At 37.0% G+C, this 21870-nt stretch overlaps 5 protein-coding genes across 13 annotated transcripts; 3 read left to right on the plus strand and 2 right to left on the minus strand.

The window, feature by feature from the left end:
• Positions 1–8101: 8101 nt before the first annotated feature.
• Positions 8102–8470, minus strand: LOC140762155 (uncharacterized). Its single transcript, XM_073099780.1, has one exon. The coding sequence runs from the start codon at positions 8468–8470 to the stop codon at positions 8102–8104; it is 369 nt and encodes a 122-aa protein (XP_072955881.1).
• A 594-nt stretch (positions 8471–9064) lies between these two features.
• LOC140762519 (uncharacterized) lies at positions 9065–12817 on the plus strand. 8 transcript variants are annotated; one of them, XR_012104726.1, is made up of 5 exons: positions 9065–9250; positions 9328–9505; positions 9699–9770; positions 10391–10471; positions 12540–12817. XR_012104726.1 is itself a non-coding variant. In XM_073100386.1 (4 exons), the coding sequence occupies exons 1-3, from the start codon at positions 9120–9122 to the stop codon at positions 9719–9721; spliced, it is 273 nt and encodes a 90-aa protein (XP_072956487.1). In that variant the 5' UTR covers positions 9066–9119; the 3' UTR covers positions 9722–9770; positions 12540–12817. The 8 variants fall into 8 exon arrangements, 3 of the variants coding, with proteins under 3 accessions (XP_072956486.1, XP_072956487.1, XP_072956488.1); XR_012104729.1 differs by having other exon boundaries at positions 9066–9250; positions 9328–9446; XR_012104727.1 differs by lacking the exon at positions 10391–10471.
• A 1244-nt stretch (positions 12818–14061) lies between these two features.
• Positions 14062–15069, plus strand: LOC140762518 (CCG-binding protein 1-like). Its single transcript, XM_073100384.1, has 3 exons — positions 14062–14365; positions 14463–14539; positions 14628–15069. The coding sequence occupies exons 1-3, from the start codon at positions 14161–14163 to the stop codon at positions 14940–14942; spliced, it is 597 nt and encodes a 198-aa protein (XP_072956485.1). The 5' UTR covers positions 14062–14160; the 3' UTR covers positions 14943–15069.
• A 2630-nt stretch (positions 15070–17699) lies between these two features.
• LOC140761940 (protein LATERAL BRANCHING OXIDOREDUCTASE 1-like) lies at positions 17700–19372 on the plus strand. 2 transcript variants are annotated; one of them, XR_012104654.1, is made up of 4 exons: positions 17700–18163; positions 18332–18659; positions 18739–18855; positions 19003–19142. XR_012104654.1 is itself a non-coding variant. In XM_073099484.1 (3 exons), the coding sequence occupies exons 1-3, from the start codon at positions 17721–17723 to the stop codon at positions 19258–19260; spliced, it is 1029 nt and encodes a 342-aa protein (XP_072955585.1). In that variant the 5' UTR covers positions 17700–17720; the 3' UTR covers positions 19261–19372. The 2 variants fall into 2 exon arrangements, 1 of the variants encoding a protein (XP_072955585.1); XM_073099484.1 differs by lacking the exon at positions 18739–18855 and having other exon boundaries at positions 19003–19372.
• A 121-nt stretch (positions 19373–19493) lies between these two features.
• On the minus strand, positions 19494–21841 carry LOC140761941 (serine/threonine-protein kinase Aurora-3-like). The gene is made up of 6 exons (XM_073099485.1): positions 21705–21841; positions 21377–21619; positions 21024–21119; positions 19986–20200; positions 19848–19920; positions 19494–19761 (listed from the first exon to the last, which is right to left on the minus strand). The coding sequence occupies exons 1-6, from the start codon at positions 21798–21800 to the stop codon at positions 19660–19662; spliced, it is 825 nt and encodes a 274-aa protein (XP_072955586.1). The 5' UTR covers positions 21801–21841; the 3' UTR covers positions 19494–19659.
• Positions 21842–21870: the final 29 nt, after the last annotated feature.

The raw sequence follows: 21870 nt of genomic DNA on the forward strand, positions 1-21870 counted from the left end.
AAATGTGTAGCCTCTCATTGTTTTATAATTCTCTAAAAGCTTAAGTGAGTAGTTAGTAAGTTAATATGAATCCAACTCTTGCAAGACCTATATATGTACGAGGCCTTTAATATCCACAGGTGTGTCTTTTGGTGCATGGAGTCACTCGAATATCTATCAATTACTAATTTGATTACCAAAATTCATTGCTATCCCTTTCCTTTTTCCTTTGATGGTACCAATGGAATATAACTAGAGAATAACGAGAATAGTCCAGTGATCACTGTTCAAGTACTCTTGCTTGCAAATCTTCCACGGTTGCATGAGAGAAATAGGTCAACAATTTCTGATGCTGGTCTGGAAAGTGGTAACTAGAATTGTACAGCTTTATCATGTTGGTGGTGCATGCATGCTACGAAATGATGTCCAAGTCGGTGCTGACACGAGTTAGGCATCACGTACTAATGTTGTTCTCTTTTTCCTTTCTCTTTTGTTCTTCTTTTTCAAGAAATAATTGGAGTCACCTGGCTATGAAATTAATAAGGTGAAGCATTTACAAAGTTACAAAGTTAAAGATAAACAAATGGAGAAGAATAAGACAAAAGAAATGGAATAGGAGGGGCAATAACAACAGAACTCTCATTTTCGCAGTAAACTAGCGAGTTCTACATGGAAGCCAATTGGGATGGGAGCTTTGAAATTGAAGATTATATTATTGTGCTCTCACCAAATTTTCTACCCGAAAATAATGGTGAGGAATTCACAAAGCTTATGAAAGGGATGAATATCCTTACGATCAAACTAGAAGTCGTGACCTGAGCTGACTACCCCTTTGTACTACTTTGGCTTACCAAAATAGATTACACCATAAATTTAATATTAAAAACGGTCTATTTTACTGTAGTTTAAAAAAAAAATACTAAACTGTTAAGTATTTTATCTAGCCAAAGTAAAATACTGTTATGATAAACATTTTTTTTTGTTGAAAAAATACTAAAAATTTTAGCACTTTATTAGAAAAAGAGGATAAACATAAATTAGTGAACAATTAAGCATTTTAATTTTAAAAATACTAAACTATTCAACATCTTATTAAGCATTTTATTTGTAGGGCCATAGCTTTATACTTGGTTATTCATTTTTAGTTATAAAATATATTATTGTGTAGATATGAAAAAGACCAATAAGTTAGAATAACATAATCATTCTTCACAGTCAACTACGCTGATCAAAATTGTAAAAAATAATTATCATAACTCTTCCAAATTTTACCTTTAATTTTTTTTCAGTTTTTTCTGATAAATTGTTTAACTATTCAATATTTTCTAAAATGTAAAATGCTGAAATTTTAATATTTCAGTTTAATATTTATAAAATAAATTTTTTGACATTTTATCTAAAAGTACAAATGCTAAACTTATAAGTGTTTTACATAAGACTATAATATTATATACTCATTTTGATATTAAATTTGAAGTATGATTTCTTTGGATAAAAAGTTTTAAAAGATGGCTACTTTGGTCAAAATCTCCAATTAACTTACACCTATGTATTATGTGGTCCACACCAAATTGCAGTATTTAGTTGATCATTAACAGTGGTATGAAAATACTTAATTAGTCCACATAGTTTGGTAATTTAGCGACTAGCTTATGGTGAAAATTTATCGAGAATCTATGATTAATTTTAAATTTTACAGGTGAAAATTTTGACATTTTTATATTTATACTTTGTAGAAATATTGACCAACAAGTAATTATGAGAACCATGTGGTTTTACTAATGTAATGAGCACATATATTTTAGCAGTGAGTGTTTCAAAAATATTAACGCTAATTATGATAGTGATTACTTGAAAAAAAAATATAATTGCAATTGACTGGTTTGAATCATAAAAGAATTCAATATTTAAATTTGAAATCCTGGAGTGCAAGTTAAAATCTGGTCAAATCAGAGAGGGCTAAAAAATAATCTGCCCAAATCATTTTATACCTCAAAATCTTTTTTAATAATATCATTAAGCCTCATTATCTCTCTCTCTCTCTCTCTCTCTCTATACATATTTATTTACCAAAAGCAAGATAAAGTAATTCAGACATTCACCATCTCCTTTAACGACATTTGCAATAATGGTTAGTTAAAACTTCTCGTTCAATATATTTGTAAAGTAGTTTTCGTTCAACCTATAAAGGAGTATATATATATATATATATGTATATTTCAAAAGTTTAGATTGGTAAAGGTTTTATATATTGAATAATAAATATGTCCAACAAGATTCTAATTGAGAAACTTAAATACTATTATAGTTATTTTAAGAGGAAATTATATTTTACCCTCTGTTCTTAAATCTAAATTCATTTACTTTTTTATAACTTCATCTGTGTTAATTTATCTTATTACAGTTATATTCAAATTAAATTATTATTATTTTAATTATATTTGACTAATCTATGTAGCAAAATTAAAGATAATGATGAGATATACATTTGTATAAGGTTTAATAAGCCTTTTAATATATCCAAAATAATATAAATTAAATTTCAAATGATATAAAAAAAACTAAATATACTGAACATATACAAAAATATGGTAAATTATTACACAACTATACTAGAATACAACTAAATACTAAAATAATTTATACTGATATAAATTAGTATAAAATTTAAAATAACTATACTAAAATTGTCATTATCAACGAGTGAACAAGCCCTCGTTAATGTTGGAATTTGCAGACAACCTCCAAGTGCGATGTTATCCACACCACTATTCACACAATTATTCTTCTCCCACTCTACCCACAAAAAGAATTAATAGGCCGACCGGATCTATCCATAGATTCCTCGAAATCCCAAGTACGTGTTAATAAAAAGATTGATCATCTCCTCCCAACCACACAAACAACTTGCCGAGGAATTGAATTGAATTTAATTGAATTGAATTATTCTCCTTCTCCTTCTCCTTCTCCTTCTTCTTCTCCTTCTCTCTCATTTTATATCTACTGTAGGGAAAAAGTTATATAGCCAAAGGACCACCGAGACTCGTGCCCACGGACTAACGTGCACCGGTGAGATTAATTATTATAATAATTAACTAGCCACAGGAAGATGATCGAGGATAAAATTAATTACCTTGGTCAAACCCCACATCCATCAATTAAGCACTCAATAATTGAGCTCAAAAAGCTCGTCGCATCGTATCTCCTTTGATATAGAAGGGAGAGCCAGCAGCAGCCCTAATAGTACTCTTTATTTTTTAATCTTTTTCCACCTGCCTCAACTCAAACTTCACCATGAAAAAGGCCCACAAAACTATGCTTGGCTCTTTCTGAAAGTCTTCCATGTTTCAAGGATCAAATGGGAAGGTTATGGAATGAGAGAGACATGCATTCATATCCATTGCCAATCTCTCTACCTCGTAGGTTGGAAACTGTATACATTTCGACCATTTCTTCTTCTTCTTCTTCTTTCTTTTTCTTTTGGTAGGGGGGGGCAAAGACCAATGGCCTTCTTCGTTTAATGATTGTGGATCGATCGTCAGAGGGAAGAAGGAATTGGATTGGATTGAATTGTTACTGAGTGAGGTGAGAATATGAGATCGATCGAGCTATGCTTGCCTTCTATATTTGGTGCTAGTTGGACTGCACTATATAAGTGGGCTCATCTGAGCTTTACTCAAGATTCTCCTGAGGGTATAATGGTCTTTTAAGCAATTTGAAAAATTATATTTCACAAACTATATTTAAAGTTAAGCTTTTGGATTTTATCTCTTGACTAATATCTCAAAGGTTTAGACACTAGATTCTTAAGATTTATAATAATTGATAAATTACCATGGTATCAATTTTGAGATGAATGAGAACTTAATGGAATCATAAATACACTAGTATCCCTATGATTCTAACTAGGGAATATTGATATAACAGGAGTCCGATATCAATTAACATGATATGAGAGCTAATTTTGTAATAGTCATATGTTCAAATTCTGTTCGCATGCAATAATACACTAATTTGCACTATTTTAAAATAATTTTTTTATTACCTAAATTTTTCTCGATGATCTTACCTAATTTGACACATAGCTTTGAATTTATCGTCATTTTTACTTTTCAGTAAAGATATCGATGACCACTTAATCGTTTTCTTTTAATTGAATCGGTTTTGGCTTCGCCTGAGAAAAAAGTTCTCTTAAATTGAAAGCCTTTCTACTGAAAGTTATCAATATCTTGCTGATTTGAAGCTACAATAAATCTTTCACTAGAAGAAAACAACCTGAAAATTATCAATATCTTGCTGATTTGAAGCTACAATAAATCTTTCACTAGAAGAAAACAACCTGAAAATTATCAATATCTTGCTGATTTGAAGCTACAATAAATCTTTCACTAGAAGAAAACAACCATCTCACTGTTCTCCAAGAAAAATTACACTAATAGTACAATCAGGTTACATCAGAGATATTCTTCTTCCATTTTGATCTTGAGAGCCATGAGAATTATTAGCCAACCTCTCCAAAAGGGTAGCTGATCATGATTCACAACCCAAAAGGCAACAAGAGAAGCACCAATAGTCAAAATATATCAATGTCTCTTTCATGATTTAGAATGCAAAATTTAATCAAACAACACACACACATACATCCATTAATTAATTCCTCTTTCTGTCATTGTCTTCCTTTCAACCTTAAGAACTCTATATTATTTTTTTATATCCATCTTTCTTTGTCCCAAGACATATTAAGGTCTAGGTCTGAGACTGTCTCATCCCCATTTCCAAAGCTACCACATGGACCACTGTGTCCTCAGCTCTCTTATAGATTATAATCATTATTAAATGCCTAAATTCTCTTCTTCTTCTTTTTTAGTTTTTTATAATCATGAGTTAGTATGCTATAATTTATACATATATAAACGCTCAAGTGAAAAATTAATGAGATAACCTCTGTCATGGCTAGTAGGACCAACTATTGGGCTAAATCCCATTTTTAAAACTAATTTCTCGGAGAAAGGGATGTTTAGGCTTCTTATTAAATTCTCCATGGCGTATGTCTGGGAGTCTGAGTCATTGGTTAATTTCCTTATGTTGTACTATGCATAGATGGCTACATGTTGTGATGTGGGAGGAGAATGAGATGGGGGGGAGGATAACAAACAGAAAGAGGCAAAGAGCTTTGTGTTTCAATTTATGCACCAACATCTAAATCAAATTGGACCACTTGCTCTTAGCCTTGGGGATCACAAAGTTGGATGCTTCCTTTAATACAAAGACTAACTTGTTTGCAATCTCTAGGTAGCCCTAGTTCTTGGTTGCACTATAGCTATTAGAAGCAACAAAGAATAGGAATGGGGTCTTGGAGTTGTTTATCTATTTAATGCTAGCTTGATGAATTCATTCACATCATCAAAGAGTAAGATTTACAAGTTAATTGTTTGAGGACAGTTGCCATATACAAACATAAGTAAATTCATCGTTCTCTATTAGTTTAAGCTTTTAGAATAATCGATTAAAAGCAATCTAAAATCAGAATTAGTATATTTCTGAAATTGTCATGCAATTTAGCTATAGTTTAGCAAAATTTAGGTGATAAAGTAATATCAGTTGGGTTTGTAGAAATTTAGCAGGCCTTTGATTGACTGTTCTGAAATGAACTATTGACAAATAGTTGCTGATTTGATTGAGAAGGGCAGCAAAGACTTACTATTATTAGGGTTTGGAGGAAACCAACAAGTTTAGGAGACATTGTATTGGAATTTACTATCCACACACAGTTTCTGATTGGATTGAAAAGGCCAGCATAGACTTGGGGGGCAGTGTTGAGCCCCATGCAAGATTTTGGGGACAATAAAAAGGGGAAGAAGAAAGAAGAAGAAGTAAACCGTATGAGGCCATTGAGAAAGAGATGAGAAGGAGAGATCATAACCAATGGAAACAAGTGATTTGGAGCTAAGGAGAATTAGACATCCCTGGAATCAAACTCTTATTTAATGCATTAGAAAAGACAGCTGATGACTGTTACAGGTTGCAAGTCACAGTTTGAGGCACAAACTGCATTGCTAAACTTGAACGGCATTCTCAGACTTTCAGCTGTGCAGACCTTGGGAATATAACTTGAGAGGAAAAATATTATATATATATATATATATATATATACTCTGGTTGGGTTGAAATTTAAATCGCATTTTTGAATTTTTATTTGTGACTTTTAATCTCTCTACGGTGCTGAACTATGTATAACGTCCATAAAACATTAGCTCTGACATTAGCTCGATGTCATTAAGATTTGATATATACTAACAATTGCAAGTAAATATAACATTATAAGGCAAGGAAGCAAATAAAAGTTAAAAAATACATGGTAAATTTTTACCAAACTATAGGAGGTGGAATGTATCTCCAATATAACTTAATCTGCCAATCTATCAGTTGCAGACTTGCAGTGCCAAATGGGCCCTCTGACCACTCCTGGCACCAGGTTGAGCCCCATGTTGCTCTTTTTGCTGGATGGGCTATAAAATAAAGTAAAAAAAGGGCTTTGACCTAATTTGATAAGGATTGTGAGGCAGAACTTGAGCCTATTTGGGGCCTTTTAGCAAAATGGCCTGGCCCAGTCTCATAAATTGGCAGGCCATAAAATTAAAGTCCTTAAATCTAGTGACATGCTTGATGTATACCATCAAAGTCCAGCCATATCAGCTTAATTATGATCGTAAAGCTTAAAAAAACTATATACATTTCTGGATACCTCCTTAATGGGCATTTTAATTTGATTAGATAACATGAAATAGAATTTGGTAATGTAGAAAGATTACGATTGTGTGTTATTGTTTAGTAACTCTCAATTGGTTGTAAATGCAATTAACGATTATGGCCAGAATATCAACTGAACTAATCTTAATATCATCCCGGAATGTGTTAGTATTCCATTCAAAGCCCCTTAACTGGATCTTTGGTGACTCTTAATTGATCATCAGTACGTTAACAATTGTAACCAACGTTGGTCGTGCCACAGGTTCGGACCGTGCCGACCATCGACCGGCACGGTAAGTGCCGTGGTTGTAAGAGGAGAGAAAAAAAAGAGATACTTACATTTGCCGTCGCCGCTCGCTGGTTGCCGTCGCCACTCTTTGGTCGCCGTTGCTATCGGCATCAGGTGCCTTAGCCGATTCGGATCCGCAACTTAAGTTTTAACTTATCTCTCTCTCTCACTCTCTCTCGGTCTCTCCTTTTCCCTCGGGCTACAGTATCCAACGTCAACAATGACAATGACGGCGATCAATATCGAATAGCTCAACAACGAGGTCAACGGTGAATGACAGAACTATTAAGAGGGGTGCCATGCCATATGCTGGTACGCCACCGGCATGACCATCCATGATTATAGCCTAAATATTATTTGGAGTATTCTTACTGTCATCTAAGAATGTATTTGGTGGATTTCCCTTTTATCTCATATTAAGGTTTGCTGGTCTAGTTGATTAAGATTATTCTTATCAAAACTTGGACTGATTCACCTTTGGATTGGAATAATAGTAGCTTTGCTGTAAATGAAATCATCTAGTTTATTTACTATTTCTCAAAAAAAAAAAAGAGGAAAAGTAAATGGAGGCAGAAATAGTTGCATTACATAGTACAATATTCTGTCTGTAGCTCCGTGCTTTTACTACTACTTTCAATGATCATTTGTTTAGTTTGCTTCAGTGGTGAGCATAGCATTGGCATTCATAACGATTTATATGACAATCAGTGATAGGTAAACCACTGCAAAATTATGTCGAAGAGATTAGATCTGCTTCAGTTGCTATATGGAATTTGCTTCCCTGTTATTCTATTTGGATAATGTGGCAATTGAAGTTGATTTCTATCTTCTCATCATGAACAACAACATGATGCTTCTTGTGGAATTAAAGAAAAAAAGGATCTTTCTAAATCATCTCAAATATACTGAATTCTAGAAATTAAGATGATTCCAGATGAAAAAAGAATTTGTTGTAAACTATAGTATTAAATTATAGAAACAGAGTATAAATCTCTAATAGTTGATGCAACCCAAAATTAATGCACATTAACTCCCACCTCGCAAGAAGAAAATTATATCCATTTTTTCTTGGAACAACTTCTACTACTCGGCTTCCTCGAAGGAGGTCTCCACTAGAATAAGAACAAACCCAACTGCCACTCCAACCAGCACGAGCCCATTCATGATAGCTGCAATCTGAAAGATCTCAGCTGCGGCATTGCAGGTGGAAGACAGAGCTCCACCTTTCCCCTTCTTCCCACTTGGGACTCTGAGGGAGTTCACCACAGTGGCAAAGTTTTGGGCAGTGGATGCAGGGAGGCCAAGGGAGGACACCTTGTTGCTTGCTTTGAGACCACCAAAGGAGTTCATCCCTTCTACGTAAACCACTCTAGACTTCTCCCTCATTGTGGAGTTCAAGCTAGAGCCAGAGATGGCAGCTGCTGATAGAGTGGCTGGAGACATTGCTGCCATCTTTGGGAAGAAGCTAGCCCAGCACCAGTGAAGTTAGATTGGACAAAGGAATGGAGTTTTAGGGGAGAGCTTCGTATTGGAGAAGGGAGATGGTGGGGTTGTGGATAAGGTGAGGGATAGAGGGAGAGAGTGATTGGTAGAGATGGAGATTTTATCCTTCAATCTGGAGAAAGTTATGCCCAATTTATTCGTCCAACTGTCCAAGGAGGTCCACATTAAAAACAATACAAACTAGCACTATTTCAAACTTCTCCGTACATGCCCATTGAAATAACTGACCGTTAAAATTTGAATAATTTAAATATAAATGAATAATAAAAATATTTTTACTATAGTTTTTATATGTTGACGGTAATTTTTTATTTTTTCTATTAACTTAAATCTTTTATCGGAAGGATAGGTCATAACTTTTGATGGGTATGCATACAAATATCAAAATTTAGAGGGATGTGTAAATAAATAAGGGATGTTTTGAGGGTATACATGCAAAATACCTTCTTCTTTTGTTTTGTTGGGCCAGGTTTGGGTTTGGGCTTGGGCTTGGATTGGAGTTGGGCCAAAATCTTATAGAAGTTTTGCCTTTCGACCTGCTGGCTGCTGCTAAACCCAAAACCCTAATCGTAGTCGTCGCTGCTTTCCTTCTCGAAAAATGGCTTGGCGTGGCTCGATCTCGAGGTCTCTTCTCGCCACTGCGAGATCGTCCTCCGCATCTCGCCTCCGCCCTCCGCCGCTCGCCGCCCCTCGCCTCCGCCGCCGTCATCTCCCATTCCCTCCGTCGAGGTAAAGAAACCGTAACCTTAACCCTACTTTTAACTTTCCTCCCTGTTCTATCCTCTGAAATGGTTACATACACACAGGCCTTTGGGTGCGTTAGGGTGCGCCCAGTCCCTGCTTCCTCTCCACAGCTCGGTGGCGATTCCTCGTCTCACCTCGCACTTATCGGCCAGCGCGAGAGCGTGCTGCGAGCTCTCTCAGGGTACCTTCCGCCGCACTTGTCAAGATCGCTAGTTGTCTCTCCTCTTTGTGATTCTTGTGGTCAGTCCCACTAAATTAGGATAGTTTGAAACAAAAAGAACAGCATATTAGATGTTTCCTTCCAACTAATAAGTTTAAGGGGTCTAATGTTATATAATTGTTTTCTTGTACTCATTTCTTTTTATGATATGTAAATCTTTGTAAAGATAAGAGTTTTGGTTGATAAGAGGACATTGGAATTGGGATTTGATAGGGGGAAATGGGAAAGATGGTTGATGCAGGAGAGCGGACGGCATCCAACGGAATTCCTTTCACTTAAAACACTGTAGGTTTTCTCCTCTTAAATGCCATTTCCAATAACAAATGAGTAGGAAATTCTAATTTTGGAGTGGTGAATGTGGAGAGACAAATAACATGGAAAGGAAAAAAAAGGCCACAGATCCTCTTTGATCGGTGTGGTGTGAGTGGCTCTAGAAATATGGTATACCATCGCACTTCATCAGTACCGATGTTTTATGCAGTCTGGAGATCTCTTCTCTTGATGTTTAAAGTTTGACTTTTCTCTGTTAATCATCTTTGTTTTGATATTGATGGCTTTTTGATTAACTGATCGTCACATGCTGGTATACCAACTCTTTCTGTACTTGCAGAAACTAGATTTCTGATAATTCTTTGGTGCTACATTATCTATAGCATTTCAATAGCTCTTAGGATAGGATTAAGATTACTAATTATCATTTTGAGAATCTCTCCAGTTTACACTTTACAGTAAACATTCTATGACATGATATCGGGAATTAGAGGTTGTTATTGCTATTATTTGCTGATGGTCTTACATTTTTTTTCCTTGATATCTTAGAAATCTGAGACATCCATATCTTCTGTTCTTTGCTTCACATAAGTTAACTTTGGTTGATTGAGGATATTGGGGTTGAGATTTGTTAGGGAGGAATGGAAAAGATGGGTGATGCAAGAGAGAGGCCAACATTGCATCCAAAGCAGGAGGAACATCTGTTTTCAAATACTGTAGGTTTTTTCTTTTCCCAACTATTTTTATAAAAGTAAATACATGAATAAGATGTGATTCATAAAATGGAAATAATAAAGTAGCGAGCAAAAATAGTGTGCAAATCTCGTAGCCACAGCTTGGAGGACATTTTTCGATAGCTCATACTAGTTTAACACAAGGATTAACATATTGGCATGGCTACATGGATCAGTAAGGTTGGTACTCAGATTGATAGTTTGTATGAAACTGGCACAGGCTAATAAAGTTGGACTTCTAGTACAGGAGAGCACCTTGATAATCCCATATGTTGATGTTGATTAGAGATTAGTTTGCTAATACATGGCTCTGCATGCTGATAAACTTCATCCATGGTTAATGTGGAACCTTCATCCATGCTTGAGGACCTATGTTAATACAATATAGTTTTCATTTCCTTTAGGCTTTATATTTTCTCATAGTTAAACTTAGATTTACCAATTTAGTTTTACCTCTTGACTTAGTAGATGTTTTAGAAATGGAACTTATACTTGCTTGGTTGTTGCATATGAATCTTAGTGGTCATCTTGTGTTCTAAGGTTATTTTGAATAATGAATAACCATTCATATGATATACTAATTCCCCCATATTTAAGATATCTGTCCTCCTTAAATCTTTTCCCTAGATGGCTTTTGGTGGTTAGGTTGTTATCTCCCGTTCATTTTTGGTTGGAGGAGAACACATTATTTTAATTCATCATTCCTATAAGTGATGCAACTTGATGCACTGAGATTATGCTAGTAGCCAGTTATAAAAACCTGTCAGTTTGTTCATACTTCCTATAATCATTTGACACATTGTTGGGAGGAGTTCAATAATGTTGCTGTTTCTCTCATCACAATTCTCTCACAACTATTATCTTAATGCTTATCACTTATGCTTCCACAGTGCATAAAATTTCCTAGATTTTTCACACTCCCTACAACATGCGATTGCTACATATGATTCATATTCGTGTACTTGCATATTAAGGCTTGATACTATGTTAGTTGGTATGAATCCTTTCCTAGAGTTAGCACTATCTATTGAATGCAACTTCTTATGAGTAGCTCCATTAACATTTTTTAGTACAAGCTCATCTTGAGTGACTTAAATCAGTGGCAGATTTCTACCATGTGCTGGCAGTGTAACATTGACTTTCCACAAAGCTAAATTTGGTATAACGCTATTATAATGCTTTAAGGCTAGTGCAGGTAGAGTTGTCAACCTTTTCCTATGGATCTTAGGCTGATGGTAAGATGATTCAAGTATTCAATTCTTTAGGAATTCCTTTAAACGCCTTAGAGTCTACTAGTTGAGATTCACAAAGATGAGAACTTTTTCTTTAGGGATTTTCTTTTTATTCTTGAGGCAGCCGGACAGACAAATAAAACTCAATCCTGAGGTCCACTTTTTGAAGAAAGGGCAAAAATTTGCCCTTGCTTCATTACAAGACTTAATAAAATACAATTATTGGAAATTTAATAGCCTGTGAAGTGCGCCTTATGAGAATATCTGTGCATAGAAGATAATTTTAAATTATATAAATCTTGGGTCCATTATGCCCTGCAACAGAAAATAGAAAGTTGCAAAGGGAAGATGTCTGGAAGAATTTCCTAAAGGAGAAGAGTGTATTGACAAGTAAGCCTTAATAAAAGCACTAGAAAAAAAAATAAATTCTGAAATTTGTGGTGCTTGAAGTTGGATCCTAAAGGAGAAGCATGGAGTTTAATTTTTTTTAAGCCAAGGTTTTTTGTTGCTATTCGTTTTTTCTTTTTTCCCCATAGTACTAGTACCAAGCTTTTCTGATCATTGAAGATTTTTCCTTTTTCTTTTTCATAGTAGTGTTGAGCTTTTACATCAGATATTTATGAGAGAATTAATTCATACCATCAGATGGTAGTTGAGTTTGCCATCCCTCTTTGGTAGCTTGTTCATTTATTATCAGAATCTTAAAATGATCTTCAAGCATCAAGGAATATACTTAATATGCAGTGTTAACTAAAGGCTGCATGTAATTTTGTGGCTCCATTGTTTGATTACTCAAAATCTGATCTCTCAATCTGTAGGTACTTGAAGACTATCTGTTGATGGAGTCTGTTGCGAAGGATGACAGCGGTTATGATACTTTCTCTTTTGGAACGTTTTTTTATTAGCTGCAAAGTTGGAATGCTCTATCAGTACCTTTAGTCTTGGAACTGTCAAATTTTCATAATCCAGACATGAGTGAATAATGTAATGTATGCTTCTAGTACAGTCTGCCGATGGATTTTGTATCAGCTGTTTATCTTGTTTTGTGGATTACAAATTTGACCATCTTGATTGAATTTCAAATTTTGATGGCCAACTTGTTTGTCTGAATGTGTGCTGAAGCCTGTATTATAGTTTAACCAGTTTCTTAAGTTTAACTAACTGGGACAATTTGCTTCTAGCTTGATGTGATAGACACTATATTCTGATATGAATTTAAAAGGACTGAACAAATAATATATTAACCTACAATTTCAAGTTCTTTTATTCTTTTTGACAATGGGGATGATCAGTTGGTTATGAACCTATTCAATTGTCCTACACTCTGCTCTGTCTAAACTGAAACAGGAAAAGAATCCTAAGTACTTATTTTGGTACAAGTAAGATGTTTCTTTAAACATGCTGAAAAGTATAACCATTAACCATATATTTATTGAAGGTGTATTCTTTAATAAATAATTGACTAATCCAGTTTCCCAGTCACAGGATTAGAGCTTAATGTTGAAAGGAACAATCAATTAGTGTACGAGGTAGCAATTTATCATGAGAAATGCAATAAATATTGCCAATATATATGGCCATATGCCACAAGCACGGATCGTGCCGATCAGTGGCAAGGCACGTGCCATAATAAAATGAGAGAAAGAGATAAGGGATACTTACCTTTGTCTTCACCGTCGCCATCGCTCGTCGATCGCTTTGTGCCCTAGCCTTCGAGAGAGAAGAGAGATCGAGCGCGCGTGAGAGAGAGAGACTCACTCTGTCTTGATCTCTCTTCTCTCTTAGGGGCTAGGGCACTAAGGGATTGACGATCGGCATGCATTAGGAAGGGTGTCGTCTGGCATCCTCGTGCCATGTGCTGGTACACCGCCGACACGGCAATTACAATTTTCTCAACACATTACCTGGAAGGAGGCCATAATAGATGACAAATTAATGTCATAGCAAAAATTCCCATGTACAATAGTTATTTTAAAAGATAGAATATTGATTGTAATAGTCAGAGTAATAGTAATCCTTTGCATTATAATTATCAGTTCCCATAATAAATATCTAAGGTGCAAAAATATCTTCAAGAAATATCTATAACCAGCGGCGTCCCGATATTTTCTTAAACCGATAACTACGCCCCCAGTTTTCCACATCGCTCGCTATCACTCTTTCTCTTACCCAAATCTACGGCTCAGATCTAAAAGAACTCGTACACGTAGATTACCCCCACCAATCAAATGAAGACTCTTTAACAGCTCATCCGCCACGTCGTCATATTTTGTTTATTTTTTATATCTGAAATAATTATTCATCAATTATTACTTCTCTCTGAGGACCTTATCCATTTCACCTCCTCTCTTCTCGCTTCCCGTGTATTAAATAAAAGGATTGGAAGAACCTCCACTCGATCGACATAGAAGACGAAGAAATCCAAAGCTAAAAAGAAAAATGCTCGGATCTGTTGCCGTCCGGTACTCTACTCCGCCTTCCGCTTCCTCTTCCGATCTCTACCGGGGGAGGAGGTCGGGGGTGGTCTGCGACGCGCGGCGGAGCAGCGCGTCCATCCCGAAGCTGGAGCCCTTCAGTAGAAGCCGCATCGATCGGCTCCTCAAGGAGCCATCTTTCTTGCAGAAATCCGAGAGCGATCTCACTGGTATGCGATCATTTCTTCATTCTTTTCCGTGATTCGTATGCACTTCTCTAATTTTTTTTTTGGGGGGGGGGGGGTACTTTTTATTTATTTTTTATAGATTACTGTTCGATACTCGAAGAGGGCGATGAATCCTACAGCTGTTGGAGAGCATACTTTGAGCTCAAAGATCTCGAGGTATCTATCTTATCTGATCTCATCTTAGGTTTTCTATGATTAAATATTTGTCACTGCTCTAACTATTTCCCTTTTGGTTGTTAAATAGAAAGAACTACCAAAGGCAGACGTCGAGAAATTCGTGAGGCAGGCTGGCGGAACGAGATCTTTGATCGATTGCTTGCATGGGATCACCGCCATGGAGAAGAAGAAAGGAAAAGAAGTGGAAAGAGCAAGGTGTTCGGATTCAGTGGCAAGAAAGGAGGCGCCTTTCCATGTGCCTGACGGGCTGCCAAAGACCCAGGAAGAGATGGAAGAAGAAGAGAATGCTCGAATGCCGGATTCACCTCTCACCAGGCTGCTCAGGAGCAAGGGGAGGCTTCCTTCTTGGTATTCCCCTGCCCCAGATCATGAAACAGATTGATCTTTGTACTCCTCCTACTGCCTACTAAATTTAATCACCTGGAAGTTTATGGTTTGTTAATTTAGTGGTTGAGAGTATGTAGAATATATTCAACTGCTCTAATGGCTTTATGAATTGCTTCTTAACATTCTTGTGTGCAAATCTTGAAGATAATTATTGTAGCTGGCTTTATAGTATAAGGATACTGAATCAAGTAGTAAATTACTAGTTGAATCATAATAATTTTTGAACAAGCTTAGACGTGATCAGTCTTGAAAGTTATTAGAACTTTGTTATATGTAGGTAATTCGGCTATGAATGAGATGGGTCTTGTGTAAGTATTTGGTGTATATGTATGTCTAGCCATAACAATGAATTACTAGTTCATAATTATTGAGAATCTTAAAGATTTTTTTTTATTTTGATAGTTTAGATCTACCCTAATGGATTGAAATATAGGCATTTAAGCGTACAAGTATTTAAGCATATAAAATGTGGAAATATAAGAAGAGCGGTTAACTTCTTAATGGATTTCAGTCTTTTTAAAAAATAAAAATATAATTGGCCCGTTAGTTTGCCTACGAGACATTTGAGGCCTAATGAGGGAGCAACTGATAAATATCCTGGTAGAGTATAAATAATAATAAAAGTAAAAGATCAAGAAACTATCCCTCAAACAATCCCCGAAGTTGGGCACCCAAAGGATAAAACTATCCCTCACACACATTCTAAGATCACGAAGCAAGCAACAAAACTTTCAAGAGTTACCGATCTAACTCTAGTAAAATTATTAGGTACTTTTTTCATGACTAAGAAGGTCATGTGTTTAATTCTAATCTCAAATAATATTATAGAAAAATTATTTGGTGGTTGGTGTTTTGATGGCTTGGCTCGTTTCGGTTGATGACTATTAGTTTGGAGGAACAGCTCAGCGGCGTTTGGATCGGAGCAATTATTTGACAATGCATATGGTTTGAAGTCTAGACTAGACAGTTAAAAGCTCGGTAAAACTTAAGTGCCTTAATATCTAAAGAGGGTTAGCCATTTATTTAGTCTATATCTAATCTTCGAGCTCTTGAATAATCTTGTAAAAAAAAAAAAACTTTCAAAAGTGCCGTCTATTTCTGAGGGCATCTCCATACGTTCACCAATCCACACTCGCAACAAGTATGAATTCCTCCAAGAACTTCGAATCTTCATGGCTTAAGTTGCGGATGAACCTTGGAACTCCAGAGAGTACTCGGCAAGTAGTCCTTCAACCAAATTTCTCTGCTCTTGGATTTGTGAGAAAAGGGACCGACTCTTTGAAGAGTCAGTCGTCCAGAATTCGTGGGAGCTGGAGCTGGCAGTAGTCGGCAGCCCAATGACCTCGCTCATCGCCTCCACGGACAAGGACGAGAAGAGATAGGCTCAACATTAATCTGATCAGTTTGGTGCCAGACCACATTACGTTCATGGATTTGGCACACTTTTAATTTTATTATCTTGATCGACAACAGTGATTCAAGGCGACTTGATAACAAAGAGATAATATGATCTTTGCCACAACATATATAAACTTGATGTTAAATCCTTGATGGCTTACTCTGATACCATGAAAAGGTTTACAAACTTAGCTATAGATGAAAACAATTCAATGAGTTGGTTTCCTCCACTCAGCTTAATTGTAGCGTGAGGTTGATGTATATTATATATATATAGATGGTCGTTTCCAGATTACCATATCATATCATATATAAAAGAATCCATAAATATGTACAGTGAGCTGCCTAACAGACGTTGGCTTCAAGACTTTCCTTCTTTCTTGGATAATTTGATATGCTGACAAGAATGAATAATGGAAGACATAGTTTCTATATCTTTATATTCGAAAAGAGAGGGTTAATTTACCCATTTTTAAACAGCTGAGGAAATGGAAACATCTCTAGAAGAAGAGTTCTTCTTTACTGCCTCTAGATCAAATAGAGATACTATAGTTAGAAGTTAGCCAGCATAAGAGGACACGATACCTTAAAAGTTCCTTCCTCTTTCTACCTTGCGAGTAAATTTGGAAGTACTTTCACGTTAAGTGTTTCCTAATTTAAGTTATCTATTCTCTCACGGTTGTATGTGCTCACTCCGAAGAGGATTTATTAACTAAACCCCTTATGTTTTTTCTATAGAATTTTTGTAACAGTTTACTATTACTTCAACTAACTACTATGAACCCTCGTGAAGTTTTACAAATCATATTTTATGATTCACAATCAATATTTTTAAAGATTTTATAACATGATCTTTCTTTTTCTTTATAATTTTTGTTTAACATCTTAATGCTATTTTAACTAACTAACATCGACCAAGTTATTAAAATAATATCTCACTTACCTCCTCTACTTTCATTGTCGCCATCACCACATTTCCTCGTATCCTACCTCCTTTTTTTTAAAGAAGAAAAAAATAGGATGAAAAAGATAAAAGTAATTTAAATATTTATAAATTATTTTAATAACATAATTTTTTTTAGTATCGTCTAAATTAATCCAACGTAAATTATAAAGAAAAGAAAAATAAGGTGTGAATGTCATTTAAAAATAAGAGCATCCAATTGCCACAAGTTCCACTAAGATGACAAATTATCGCATCATTATTTGTTCCGAGATTAATTGCCGGTCGACCGTGATCGGAGAGGACACGACGGCGCTGAGGTCATCAGGAAATTAAACAAGGAAAGAGTGAGAATAGAAAGAAAGCGTCCGGATACACTGCACCTAATCCACTATAAAAGAGAACGCCAAATTAACCAACCGCAAGGACGACATGGGTGTCGAAGTCGACCACGCATTCGTCCAGGCTCCCGAGCACCGCCCGAAGCCCACCATCTCCGAGGCCGGCGGCATCCCGCTCGTCGACCTCTCGACGTCCGACCTACCGGCACTGGCGGCCGCGGTGGGGGCCGCGTGCCGAGACTGGGGGTTCTTCCAGGTGGTCAACCACGGGGTGCCACGGGAGCTCATCGAAAGACTCGCAGGAGTGGAGAGAGACTTCTTCGCGCTGCCAAAAGAGGAGAAGAGGAAGGTAAAGAGGGACGAGGTGAACCCTCTTGGTTACTACGACACGGAGCACACCAAGAACGTGAGGGATTGGAAGGAGGTCTTCGACTTCGTCGTCGCTGAGCCGTCGGACGACCTCCCACTCGACGGCGACGGCGACGGCTCGCTTGTGTTGAAGAACAAGTGGCCTCAGCACCCTCCCGGTTTCAAGTACCTTTTTCTTCTCCATTTTCATGTCAACACTTATTCTTTCGATATATTTACAGATTGAATCATGCTATGTTTCTAAAATTCATAAGAACTTTTTAATATTTCTAAAACTGGAGGAGTCGAAATGCAAGCCTTGATTTTCTGATATGCATTTATATTTTTGGGCAGGGAGGCTTGCAAGGAGTATGCCAAAGGTGTAGAAGAACTGGCTTTTAAGCTTCTCGAGCTCATCGCAATAAGCTTAGACTTGCCCACTAAGAGACTGCATGGTTTCTTTGCCGACCAAACTAGCTTTATCCGGCTTAACTACTATCCCCCTTGCCCGTACCCTGACCTCGCCCTCGGCGTCGGCCGGCATAAGGACGCTGGAGCCCTCACTATCCTATACCAGGACGACGTCGGCGGGCTCGACGTCAAAAGGAAGTCGGACGGCGAGTGGGCTCGAGTCAAGCCCATTCCTAACTCATTCATCATCAATGTAGGGGATATTATTCAGGTACTTCTACTAGGCTTCGCAATGATATCTATAGACAGCCAAAATGTTACAAAGAGGCTCAGGAAATAACCCTTCCCAGGTACCCCCAGCTGGCTAACTAGCTTGCTGATGTATTGCCTCATGGTAGATGTGTTAGAAACTGATACAAGGGAAGAAAGAGCAGGGGAACTCGATGATGTTTGTCATATACCAAGGGGTGGATTTTATAAACCTTTGTCTTGTTCGTTGATTTCATGGATTCATTACGGCTGCTTTTCCATAGTTGATAACCTACCACACCACAGACTTGAGCTCTGTTAAATTCCATACAAATAATTTCTTCAATTGTGTGTGATTGTGACAGGTTTGGAGCAATGATAGGTATGAGAGTGCAGAGCATAGAGTGTCGGTGAACCCGGAGAGGGAAAGGTTCTCAATCCCTTACTTCTTCAACCCTGCAAGCAATGTGATGGTGAAGCCATTAGAAGAGCTGGTGGATGATGAAAGGCCGGCCAGATATGAGGAGTACAACTGGGGCAACTTCTTTAAGACAAGAAAGGACAGCAACTTCAAGAAGTTGGAGGTGGAAAACATCCAGATATCTCATTTCAAGAAGGCTTAGTACTTATCTTGGTGAGAGGTTGTGAACTACCTTGATACATAATATAATGAAGGCCTGTACTAGTTTCACTTCATGTGATTATATATAGCAATAAGATCGAGGAGTTGATGTATGTGTTCAGGAATATCTATGTATGCTTCTTGCTTCAACTTCTCCAAGGACCTACAATAATCAATAGGTGATTGCATCAAAAATAAACAATTGGGCAGATACATGCAAGGCAAACAAACTTAACAAAATTCACTGCGTGATTGGTGTCTAGAAAGCTATAGCTAAAAAATTGGGCAGATACATGGATAATTTCTTTTTGCCTGGAAGCCCCTGGAGCTCCTTAGTATTGTTCTAAGCTCTGTCTAGTATGTAGTGCATCAGAAAAGAAGCCATGTGCATGTCCACCTTTTACTCACTGCAACTGCCAGAAGGGTCTGCATTTCTGAGAATCCATGGATGTTTCAAGATCTCTTGAATAGAAAGCCTCTTTGATGAATCCTTCACTAGTAGCTATATAAACAAAATGACATTAGACCTCAAAAGTTTGGTACGTGGACATCTTAACCAATGTAAAATATGAATGCTGTTGAATTTACCTTGCGTATAAGATCCTTAGCTTCAACAGAAACACAATGAGTGGAAGGGAATTTCAGATCCACTTGAACAATCCTGGTAAAGTTTTCATTTAGGATAGTACATCATATACTGACATTGTAAGGGTAACGACTCTTTACCTCCGTTTGGTATCATTTTCATCAGCAGCTTCGAAAGGTGGAGCACCATAAAGAAACTCATAGCAAAGAATGCCTAGGGTCCAGTTATCAACAGCATGGTCATGTGCTCTTTTCTCCAGCATTTCTGGTGCGAGGTAATCCATAGTGCCACACATGGTATGCCTCTTAGCATTTGACTGAACAGCCCATCCAAAATCTGCAAGTTTAAGTCGACCCTACAAAACAACAAACAATTTTAACACGCATATTATCGATTATCCCATGGCTTTTCATGGGCTGGTTGCAATTGAGTACTTTCCTAGTAGAACATCATATCATGGTGCCAATGTATATTTAGCCAGCTGAGGTCAGTGGAAGATTCATCTTGAAATGAAATGAAGGCAGGTTGACAAGCATGACCAGGTAAAGGAGTAGTGAGTTTTTTTCCCGGTGGCATTGAATTCCCTACTACAGAAATACAATGCAAAGTGAACATGCCTATTTCTCTAACAATACTTAAAAGACATTTCCTCATGTCTTGGCTCTAACAGCATTCTTGCATTGAAATCTGATACTAATCATAAGGTGAGCAGAAAGTTAGCAAAATAATTCCACCAAACTGAGTACAAGAAAAACAAGCACTCATGTGCAGTAATTTTCAATAAAGAACATGATACATCTGAAATGTATACCAAACACTTTATTCCGCCTTCCTGAGAAACCTTAGGTTCCTTTAGGATGTAAAGAGCACAATTATGATTTAAAATGCAAGGAGAATCATCTATTTACAGAAAGGTAATGATCTAATATCTTCAGATAAAAGAGCAATCAGGGATTTCATGTAAACTGGTCGACACCAAAATTTTGGTTATAGAAAAAGATGATAAGTAACTATTAACTATTCCATATGAAATGTAAATTACTATAGCTGTCTCCATCTAAAGAACAAACTGAATTAAGATAGCAGAGTTCAACAATCACAAGTAGAAATAAGACCCAAAAGAGATAGAAAAAGAAACTACTGAAATCATGAAGGGAGCATAACAAAATAACACCAACCTCGATATCAAGCAATAGATTCTCTGGTTTGATGTCCCTATGGATCACATGCTTCTCATGGCAATAAGCAAGTGTCCTTGCAAGGCTTGCAATGTACTGCGGATAGTCAAAAACCAGATTGCCATAAGAATGGGAAACAAAGACAGAAACAAAATGCTTAAGCTTTGCAATTGGAATTCTTTATCCAAAATGGGAATCCAAATGGAACAGAAAGAAGAAAAAAAAAACCATTAAAATCTTTAAAATTTTGAGTTCTAAATCTAAGAGTGGGAATTCAAACGGAAACTGATGAAAGACACGGAACAAAATTTGAATTATTTCTTTAAAATTGGGAATCCAAAGTCCAAACTCACAGTGGCGGCTCTCTTCTCGGAGAAATGGCTAAGGCTGTTGAGGAGCTCGTAGAGCTCTCCCCTGGCGGCGTATTCGAGCACCAAAAAGACGCGTTCTTCGTCATGGAACCACGCGAAGAGGCGGAGCACGTTCGGGTGGTTGAGTCGGCGCTGGATCTCGATCTCCCGTCGGATCTGGGCGTGGTAGCGGTACTTATCAAGCTTCGCCTTAAAGATCACCTTGAGAGCTACCACATAACCGCTCTGATCATAGAAGAGAGAAGGGTTTAATTCAAAAAAAATCAAAGAAATAGACGGGTGGAGGGTGGAATCGGAGATGGGATGAAACCTGTTTCTCTCTGGCGAGGTATACTTTGCCGAATTTTCCTTCTCCGATGCGCTTACCGATCTCGAAGTCGGCGAGGTTCCATTCCCCCTCCGACATTGCAGTTGGAAGAAGGGCAGAGGTGAGGCGAAACGAAGTAGTAATTTGGTGGGATGTTTTGAATCGTAGA

This window comes from Typha angustifolia, chromosome 7 (genome assembly GCF_048772165.1).
Source record: "Typha angustifolia cultivar Huaian chromosome 7, ASM4877216v1, whole genome shotgun sequence".
Lineage (NCBI taxonomy): Eukaryota > Viridiplantae > Streptophyta > Magnoliopsida > Poales > Typhaceae > Typha > Typha angustifolia.